At 43.6% G+C, this 10993-nt stretch overlaps 1 protein-coding gene across 1 annotated transcript in view; it reads left to right on the plus strand.

The window, feature by feature from the left end:
• Positions 1-8792, plus strand: part of LOC108234847 (adhesion G protein-coupled receptor L3) — a 289951-nt gene extending 281159 nt beyond the window's left edge. The window contains exon 23 of the mRNA XM_037976458.1: positions 5955-8792. Within this exon, the coding sequence (XP_037832386.1) occupies positions 5955-6916 (962 nt within the window). The 3' untranslated portion in view covers positions 6917-8792. The remainder of the gene's footprint in view (positions 1-5954) is intronic.
• Positions 8793-10993: the final 2201 nt, after the last annotated feature.

Consider the following 10993-nt stretch of genomic DNA (forward strand, 5'->3'; position numbering starts at 1 on the left):
CCCCAATCCCCCGAACCCATAATCACAACAACATTCGTTTCTTTTCTAGCAAAAATAATACGTCTAATTAATACTGAGCTCAAACAAACACACAAAAAAAAGGCTCTGTGTTTCTGAAAAGTGAAACCAAAAAGCTTGTTTATTTTCTTTCAACACGTCATTGAGGAACGTCGAGCCGGAAAAGTTGTCGTGCAATCAAAGCCCCTTCGGTAAGTGTGCGAGGAACTTGGCAAGGTGAAGTAAAAAAAAACTAAAAAAACAAAACCAACCCTTCCCGCTGGTGTGATGGATTTAGAGCTTTAGGAAAGAACGACGCGTACTTCTGCGCCTCGGAGAAAAGACGTTCACTGGTTCCCGCCCCGGCGTACGACACGAGCGCGGACGCTTTTCCATGAAAACAACGACGTCGTAACACGTCGACAGGGGGGAGAAGGGGGACGTCTTAACCGTACTTTCAACCGTACTCCTGCACGATGCGTCCCAAGCGCTCGGAAACAAAATTTACATTCATTATCTGCGACGACGAAACGAACATCCTCAGTTCGCGTCGGAGCCCGCGGTCCCTCTCGTGCGGGAAACCGATGAGTCACCCCGGGCGGGCGGCGCGTAAAGGGAAAAGTTATTACAGCAACATTGCAGAGAGAACGAGCAAAAGCTGATCTTCACTTTGTGGAGAAAAGGAAATATCACACCACCTCGGCTCTGGAGATTGGCTACAGGGGTCTAGTTGACCGTTGCTAAGGCTCCTTGTTGCTGCGCCTCTAAAGCTTTTTTGTTTTATTGCAGTCTGTGAATAATATATGGTTAAAGTCAAAAAGTGCACCTGAGTTTACAGAGAACGGGTCTGCCGTTCCTCATTTTACCCGGAGGAAACGGAAACGGCACCGTCGGATTTTTAACTTCGTCGGATTTAAATCTAAACTCGGCACAGGCTGGTTTAAAATACCGACTTTATCTTGAGCAAAATATTCCCGTGGTGAAATAATGTGTAAATTAAAAATATATCAAGCAATCCAAACGTGTTTATTTAAAAAATAAAAGAAATGCAGCTGCTGCTATTACTGCTGCTAAAAACCTGTTTACTACTGCAGGTACTAGTAGCCTACTAGTAGTACAGTTACTAGTAACAGTATAGTAATACTGTTAAAATATGAACTTTATTCAGATTTTGATATACATGAAGAATGTGAGAAAAAAACAGACAAGTGTTGTCAGCAATTCTTTTTTTTTTATTATTTAAAGCTAGCTTAATTACCGGACCGTTAGCAGGGGAAATAATAAAGGATATTATCATTTTTGTTTTCAAACTTATGCAGAATATCGTAAAAACAAAACAATACAGGATTAACACCAGCTGAATTGAAAGTAAATACTAAACTTAAAGTACTTATTGTTCAGAATTAATACTCGTGTCATTTTCCTCTTTGAAAAGCTAATGTTAGCTAGTAAATTAGCCTGGGTGTCTGCCCCGGTAGAGGCCCTAAACTAAAAAAATAGAAAAATAAATTTCAGGGTTTCTTTGGTTCACTCTGGGGGTTTCAGGGGGTTACTATGGGTTACTAACCCATACTGTGTGTGTGTGTGTGTGTGTGNCTTTTGGTTTTTGTATGGAAAAATAAAAAAAAAAGAAGAAATAGCTACGAGGGGGGGGGGGGGGGGGGGGGGGTCATTAAAAGGAATTTAAAGTGCAAGAATGTTATGACGGGAAAAAAAAAATAATGGTTTTGAAATCATGACCTTTTTAAACCTTCAAACCTGGACTCCAGCCCTCACCTCGTTTCCCGTTTGCTGTACTTCTGCTTTTTTTTTTCTTCCTTTTTTCCGTTTGTCTGTTAACACGTGTTTTTTATGCCACAACGTGTGGCACGAAGTCCGACTCGGCGGTTGGCGCTCGCGGTACAATTAGCGCACTTTCCATCGGCCCCATTAGCCGCTGCTTTCATGGAGCTCTTCCACATTAATGATCATTTGGATGTTAATGGCTGCCATTGCTCAGCTGCATCTGCCCTGCAGATATGTATGTTTTCTCTGTATATCTATGTATTTATCTCAATTTGTCTATCTCTTTCTGTCTCCTTCTGTCTCACTGTGGCTGCTCCAGGGGCCATGGCTAACCATCTTATACCTAATGCACTCCTCCGTCCTCATGGCACTAACAATCCTTATAATACATTGCTTGGGGAATCGGCCGTTTATAACAACCCTCTGGGCATGTACAACACTCAAGGTGTGCTGGCTTCTTTTCATTCCTTGACATTGTGGCCAGAGCAGTGTTTTGTTATTATATATTTAATTTCTGTAATTTTTTTTCCGGTCTTGGAAAAACTCAGTTGGCGCAGCTCAAATGAAAAGACTCTTTACCCAAAAGTAAACGGATATTTTAAACAAGGAAAAAGGCAACAAAACACTGCTCTAAATGTATTTCTGTAGAAAGCTAAATCGCGAAACTCCTACAGGTTTGTTTTGCTGTTTCTGTTTTTTATTTTATTTTTTATTTTTTGTATTGAATTTATTTATTGGTGGTGTATCTTGGCTCCCGGTTAAATCACGCCATTCGCTGACGTAAGGCTCGCTCGCTCTTTTCTCGTTCGGCCCGAGGAGCTCCTTTTTCCGAAGTGGGAACGGGGGAGCCAGATCCATCACCAGGCGCTTCTCTTAAATGTGCTGCGATGTTGTCAGTGAAGCTTGTGCGTTGCCACGTCTGTTGTCTGTCTGGTTTCAGTTTCAGAAACGGTAAATCTTGTCAAAAACAAAAAAAGAAAAAAAACGAGGGGGGCTGCCATTCGTTGCGTTCTCGAAGTACCGTTGCGTTCGGAAATAAACCATCTGAGACCTCCGTCGTTATGGCGTAAATATCAATAATTTGGGGCTTTTAATGATTTATTTGAGTGATCCTTTTTCTAGCGTGGCGTGATTGGACAACGTACAATTTAGGAGGAAAACTTAAAAGCAGGAGTTTGGTGCATAAATTAGAATTTCCCGAGGAGTTGTTTAAACATACAGACTCCGATAGATGCATACACGCCATAATATTCCATTAAATCTCCCTTCCCAAGTTGCGCCATTGACCTGGAATAATCCTGAGCGGACATTCCACCACTACTCTTGGCAGAATCGTGAGAATTCCTTTAAATCGGTCGGGTTTCCGGACTCGGACCTGGCTTTAAAGCGCAGTCAGCAAATTTTCCACCGGGCTCGAGGTCGGTGCTTTGGGAAGGCCGTTCCAGAAGCCCGCCTGATGTTAGCCCACTTTATCCAATCGGAAACCAGTTTTGAGATCGTCATGTCGGAACAACCAGATCCCAAGATTCAACCGTCCGGATCACAGATGTCGAAATCCGTTCCTCGTGGGGGGGTTGACGCTTTCCTGCGTGTTCTTGCTTTAAAACACCTGATTTAAGTGACTTACTTCTGGAAATTCTTGCTGATTTGGTGAAGCAGTAATTGACCACTTGGATCAGGTGTGTCGGAGCGGGAAAACGACTCAAACCTCCGGGACAAGCGGCCCTTGAGGACCGGAGTTTCGACACTCCGGTTTTAGATGTCGATTCGAGGTGAAGATAAAGGCACACCATGGTGCTACCACTGCCGTGCTTCACATTCAGCACACTGAAGGTCACACTCTGGACAAAGAAAGGTTCGAACCGATCATGAAAAGTCCCAAATGTCTTTGGAAACCATCCGACACTCAGCTGTAAAAGTCAGAATTCCGAGGTTTTTGTCAAAATCTTAAGGGTGACTTTTAGAAACACGTGAGTTCTTATACAACAAAACAATTCTGAGTCATCTCTTCTTCGCCGAGCTGTTATTGGACTCCAGCTCTCAGCAGTTAGAGTAGAGATTTGCTAGAACTTTGACGGTCCGTAAAACTGGGAAAGTCGTGTAAAAACTCACAGCGACATTTGATGAGTGGATAATTTATGTACACAACACATAGCGGTCGCGTCGGCGCCGGCGGGTTATAATTCACTGCGGACGGGAAAAAAAAAAAAATCCGGATGAATGAAAACTCTAACGATTCCGACGATTCATCGACGCGTTTGATGCCCACCGAGTATCCTGCGGACGGAACGCCCCTTCCTCTAAATTTCTCTCTGCGCGGCGCCGTACCGTATGTGCACTTTTTAATTTGTTTTTTTTATTTTGAACCTGCCACTGTTATGCTTATTGTGTTGTTTTTCTCCTTTTCCTTTTCTTCCCTTCATGCTGTCCCACAAAGAGCCCTACAGAGAGACAAGTATGGGAGTCAAACTAAACATTGCTTATCAAATGTAATTCACTTTGGCTTTCCTTTCTCTTCACTCGGTGCTGACAGAGGGATCACAGCAGCAACGTAGAGCGATTCGGCCCCGAAACCTTTTACCAGATCAGTTAGAACCACACCCGCCATTTTGATTTTTTATTTTATTTTTTTCTTTTAACGTAGGTGTGATCCAAAACAGCCGTTTGATGGCTCTTACAGTCGAGAGCCTTGATGTCAAGCTTACAGCACACTCAAATTTACCTCCAGTATTTTTACGCCACATTGATATAAATTGATTCGCAGCCCTCTCAGAGTGCCAGTTTTGCGAAGCTCCAATTTTTTTTTTTACCACCACCCTTCGCAATTCACTTTGATCCGGGCGCTCTGCTTCTCTCAGGTCAGACATGTTTCTTGTTAAGTTTTCCAAGAGGTCAGATTGAAAGCTTGACTCGTCTAACAGGCTGGACGGCCTTGTCGGAGGCGGTTTGAATCAGATTTTATTCTTTTATTTTCTTTCTTTCTGCTTTTGATGTTGATAGCATGGTTAACATGATGAAATGTGAAAAGCTACATGTTAGTGCAACAGAGAGAACAGGAAGTCTCTTTCCTGTCAGAGCGATTTAGGCTCCGGGAGATTCGGGCTGATTCAATATTAATGCCGCAGAAATGTGGAACGCTCGAGTGGGACAATATGGTTCGGGAGGGGGGAGGGGGGGACGTTTTGAAGAATGAAATGCATGGATTTCTTTTTTTTTTCTTTTAAATTTATTTCTCTGTGTGTGTTTGCTTGTGTGAGCTTTGTGTTTGTGTGCTCGTGGTTGTCGTTTTTGTTGTTGTTCTTTGGGTTTTTTTTGTGTGTCACGAAAAACCAGTGTTTCACCCTTACCCTGAATTATTCAGCTGATAAGTTGAGAGATGTTTTTTAAATTTTTATTTAAGGGTAAGTATGCGCAGACAAACACGGGCCTTAAAGAGACAGTTCGGATCTTTAGAAGTTGGGTTTTGTGGAACAACATCAGTTTGGAGAGGAGTCAAGTTTAATTCTGACTGGATTGACAAGAAAATGGCTAGTCTGAGCAGATCCAAGACCAAATTGATGAGCTAATGGCTAGTCTGAGCAGGCTGAAGACAGAACTGACAAGCTAATGGCTAGTCAGAGCAAGCTAAAGACCAGATTGATGAGCTAATGGCTAGTCTGAGCAGGCTAAAGTGAACTGCTGCTACCCTAAAAAAAGCCTCTAACCTCAAAAGAATTTCTAACAATATTTTTGTTCTTGCAGATAAATAAATATCCGTGTAATGTGAAATTGACTGGTGTAGAGATTTATAAAACAACATTGGGATGAATTGCTACAAAATGTCTGAGACTGAAATGGTCCATTTGTCGAGAGTTTAACTCTGTTTCTTCAAACTAGAGTCGTTCAAAGAACTGTCTGCAGGCAGGATACTAAATGTTCAGAACCTTTCCACAAAACTCCATTTTAAAAGATCTAAACCATCTCTTCAAGAGCGATGGTTTATTTATTCAACTTTTCCCCCAATGATCCCTTAAATACTTTTTCTTTTCCTTTCTCAAAGGAAGTAATAAGTTCTTGTGTGTTTTTGGTGGAATCTGGTGCATCTGTGGCAATTCCATCTCACCTGGTTTTATTCTTCACACGTCCGCAAACAATGCCTCCTCCTCACCGCGCTCCCTTGTTTCTCATTCCAGAGGGAATCCTGAACAATGCCCGGGATACAAGTGTCATGGATACTCTACCACTGAATGGTAACCACGGGAACAGCTACAGCATCGCCAGCGCTGACTACATGAGTGACTGCGTCCAGATCATCGATCGGGGCTACAACCACAAGGAGACCACCCTGGAAAAGAAGATCCTGAAAGAGCTCACCTCCAACTACATCCCCTCCTACCTCAACAACTCCCACGAGCGCTCCAACGAGCAGAACCGCAACCTCATGAACAAGCTGGTCAACAACGTCAGCAACGGCGGCAAAGACAACGGCTACGGGATGGGCTTGGGAATGGGGCTAGGGATGAATGTTGCGCTGAACCTCAACGACCACTCCGCCTTCGGCCCGCATCACGACGAAGGCCTGGGCCTGGAGCTGATACGCGAGGAGTCCAACGCCCCTCTGTTGCCCCAGCGGCCGCCGCCGACCCTGCAGGCGGTGGACAACCTCCACAACCACCTGCACCAGTCCATGCCGCTGCCGCCACCGCTCCCGCTGGCCCACCACCCGTTCTCCTCCTCCGGCTCGGCGTCCTCGTCGTCGCGGCGGCGGATCCCCCAGGAGAACAGCGAGAGCTTCTTCCCCCTGCTGAACAACGAGCACACCGAGGACGAGGGCTCGTCGCCGAGCCCCAGCCACCAGAGAGACTCCCTCTACAACAGCATGCCCATGTTGCCCGGCCTGCCCGACGTGTCCGCCGAGTCCACTGACGGCTCCAAGGAGGGCGGCGACGGCGGCAAGACCCCCGAGGCCAGCTCGGACGACATTTACTACAAGAGCATGCCCAACTTGGGCTCGCGGAACCACCTCCACCAGCTGCACTCCTACTACCAGATGGGGCGGGGCAGCAGCGACGGCTTCATCGCGCCCCCCAACAGAGAGGATCTAACCGCAGAAGAGGTCCACGAGGATCCGTCGCACCTGGTCACCAGCCTATAGGCCGACCCCCCCTCCACCTGACACGTCCCTCTCGACACACTTCCGTTCCTTCAGTCGGCGTTCCCTCGCTCCATCCTTCGTCGGCAGTGGTAGCCTTTGTTTTCTTTAAATGTGTCCCGAATGCCAAGGCTGTTTCCCGGCCACAAATTGGATCATTGCATCCAATGACCCCCGGGGATGGGGTTGGGCGGGGCTTAACGTGACTATATTTGATTAGACATTCCAAGATGTTGATGTTGTGTCCCGCACCCTCCACCTTCCCCCCTAAACACGCACTCCCTTTTTTTTTTTTTTTTTTTAAACCCTCCAGGGTCGGGCTTTTTGTCTCAATGTGAAGACGGACCTGATTTTTAGGGCGAAGAGGAACCGGACGGTCCTACAAGTCCGACCTATAGACTCAACCGGAACAAACCATAAAATTACAAAGAAAAAAACAAACAAACAAATAAACAAAAAAAAAGGACTATTTTATTATACTTCTGTATCTATACGGACCTTTTTGAAATATTTTCTTCCTCTTTGGTGAGTTGCAGCACATTTTGTTTGCTGACGTGTTCCCTCAATATGACAAAAAAAAGGCAAAAAAATAAAAACGACAAAGAGAGGGGGGGAAAAAACAACAACAACAAAAAATAAATCTCAAACATGCTCACATTTTGGACGATTACCATGAAGGATCGTATGCTTTCAGGCATAGCTGTTTTTTTTTATTTTATTTTGTTAGTTTATTTTTGAATTTTATTTACTGTAATAACATTTGTTAAGAGGGAGAAAAAAAAGACTAATGAGAGAATTATGACATATTTCTATGTAACTGTACAGATAACTAGCTTTGCACATAACTACGCTTTTGTTTTGTTCCTTTACTTTGTTCGGATCGAACCTTTCGTCTCCGTTAACGTCGTGATTAGGGGAACGGGTTTTTGTTCTGTTGTGCCGGCCTCTCCGGGTTTCTGCTGCCAGTCCGGTTTTTCTGTTGTACCACTTTTTCCACAAAAGATTTAAAAAAAGGACTAAAAACAATAAAAATAAATCTCAACAGGAGCAAAACACACTGAACGTGCAAGCATATCTGTGAAACTTTTTTTTTCTTTTTTTTGGAGTTTTGGTCTATTTTATTTTATTTTTTTGTATTATTTACCGGGAACGTCAAGGAGGCCGAACCGGGAAGCGTCCCTCAAAAAAAAAAAAAAAAAAAAAAGATTTGTGTTCACATTTTAGAAAACTCTTTGCGCTTTTCCAAAGTAGGACAAATTGGACCTTGATGTGCACCAGGCACTTGTACAAATCAAATAATAATAATAAAGTTTGTGGTTTTTTCTGATTAAAGAAAGGCTCTATGGAGTGAGAAAAACTAGGAGTGTGTTCGGGTTTTTTTTTCCTTTTCCTCGAGGAGAAAATATATTTATTTATTTGTTAAATGAACAGAACTATAACGAAGGATGGTAGTAATTTTTTTTTATTATTATTGTTTATGATTTTTTGTTTATCCATTTTATTTCATCAGGTGTGGAGTTGAAGGACCTAACAGCAGAGATTAGTTGTAACAGTGAAAGTCGTTTGCCAACAAATAAATTACCGATTAAGGTTTAATCACGTAGCCGTGACAACAGATCCGGTGTGTTGTCTGTGTTGTCTGGGAAGTTGTTTTTTTTTAATATAGGAGCTAAGGACCTCACAAATAACAGAATAATCACTGTTTTGTTTTTATGTTGTTGTTTTTTTTAAGTTTCAGGTAATATCTCTCATTAGTCCTCTGTCCATTTTAGTGCAGAGTCAACTTTTGGCCCCGCAAACCGTGGATGTGCTCTGTATGCTCTGGTCTGCAACAATAGACGCAGTGATTTCATAAGCTGTAATAAATATTTCAATACCACCGCTGGTGTAACCCCTGGATTCTTTACAAATACTGTATTTTCCAACAAACCAATGTAAAGTCAGGCGTTTAATGCAAAAGCACTCGTCAACTTTGTTTTTTTGTTTTTTTTTGAATGATCGTCGATTATTCTCAGCTTCCATTTTATGATTTAGGACCTTTGCCGATTTTCAGGTTTTGGGACTTGAGGTGAATAAATGTTTAAGTCTCAAAGCTGAAAATCCCTCCAAGGAAACAGAGGCTTCAGGTGCAGAGACCTGTCCTGCTGCTAATCCTGCAAGTCTGGGGTTTTATGTTCCTTGGTTCCCACGGTCCGGTGGATCGGTGCGGAGGGGGAACGCTGCCTGTAGTCTGACAGCAAAGCTGAGCTTCATAATCCTTTCAAAATAAACTACAATGGCAGAAACAGACAGGTGTGCAGGCAATAGGTGTTTAAAAAACAAAAAGTACCCCAACTAGAAAAGCACTGTGACGTAAAAATAAAAAAAGGGGCGGTAAGAAAAACAAAAAACTGTTATATTAATTCTTCAATTGGCCCATTTAAACTTCATATACTCGAAAATCACTGCCAGTCCCTGTTTTGAAGTGGTGTTTTGTGGAAAAGTTCCTGACAAACTATTGTCTCATCAAGTTTTAGATTTTAGATTTAGTTTCTGAACAACAGTTTGGAGAAACAGTTTCATTCCAGCCAACGGTTCGTTTGAAGAAAGGAGGACAACGACAAAGCTGCCATCTTAAAACATCTCAAATCTCAAAACTTCCCAAGGTTCAGCCGAACGCCATTTTATAAACCATTACCTTACCGTTGAGTTAGTTAATTACGACTGATTCTATGGTTATTTGGAAGAGCAGCAGCTAGCTATAGCATTTGTAGCGCAGAAAAACAATGTTATTCAAAACTGAATGTGATGTAAAGGTTTACAAAACTGTGTTTGCATGAGCCACTGTGATTTTTTATTTTTAATTTTTTTAAAGATTGGAGTCGTTTTAAGACGACAACAATGCACTTCAGGTCTTTGCTCCGCTCAGATTAGCCGTTAGCTCGTCAGAGCTCGACTCTCCGAACGACCTCCGTTTGAAGAGCGAGCCATCTGCAGCAGGTAAGATAGTAACTCCTCCCAACCCTTTCCACACGGCGCCACTTCAAAAACCATCTGCGCTATCCATTTCACTCCATCGTAGTTAAATATAAGTTTTCTGTGCTTTTCGTTTTACCATTTGCACGGCCACTTTTTGGCTTCATGTACTGCCTGTGAAGTCTCCTGAGGAAGAGAGGAGAGAGAGAGTTTAGCCTATTTTTGCAGGGTGATGGATGGCTGAATCATTGTGAAAAATTGCCAGAGATGTGCGGCTCCTCTCATTACAGCCAGGATCTTGGGTCACATATGATGGAGGAGGTGGGGTGGGTTGGTGGCGGGGGCGGCCCGATATGTTTTACCGTAAGCCGGGCTCTTCACTCAGAGATGTGACAGAAAGGCCTCCGGACGGCTGTCTGGACTGGCATTTGCGAACTCGAACCGGGTTGACGAAATGTAAGCCGCCCTGACGCGGGCTCGGTAATGGTGCACAAAGCGAGCGCTGGCCGGGGGGGAGTGGCCCTCAGGGGGCCTGAGAGGTGTTCGCCGGATTCAGTGGACTCTATTATACCACGCCGTGTATCCGAGGAAGGTTTACAGTTAGGATGGGCGTGTGTTGATTTCACTAACCGGACCATCAGACTTTATGCGCGCGGCACCAGACGAATGTTTTTATCTGTAAAGTAGAATTCCAGTTTTTACAGGTAGTCTTGGACAAACTGAGGGATTTTACTGGATTAAAATCAGGCGTATGATCAACAGATTCCACCAAACGCATCGTTTTCATGCAAACGTCTCATAGCGGTTCGTGCTGGAACCTTTACCGTCGGTTTCATATTACAGTTTTGAACAACTTTACGGTTTTCAGCGTACGTAGCGGCAACAGCAGCTGTTAGTTCAGCTCAAACAACCTTCATAAAGTCCTATTTCTGCTGGCATAACAGGGTTGTACAAAACTGACAGTGGTGTAAAGGTTTGGAAAACAGAAACGTTTTATGGCGGCAACAATCCACTTCAGTCTTTCTCCCCTCCGGTTAGCCATTAGCTCGAAGATCCGGTCAGAATTAAAACCCCTTTCTTTCTTCAGAGCGGATCAAATATATCCGAATTCAGTGGCTCCTTCTG

This window comes from Kryptolebias marmoratus, linkage group LG7 (assembly GCF_001649575.2).
Source record: "Kryptolebias marmoratus isolate JLee-2015 linkage group LG7, ASM164957v2, whole genome shotgun sequence".
NCBI lineage: Eukaryota > Metazoa > Chordata > Actinopteri > Cyprinodontiformes > Rivulidae > Kryptolebias > Kryptolebias marmoratus.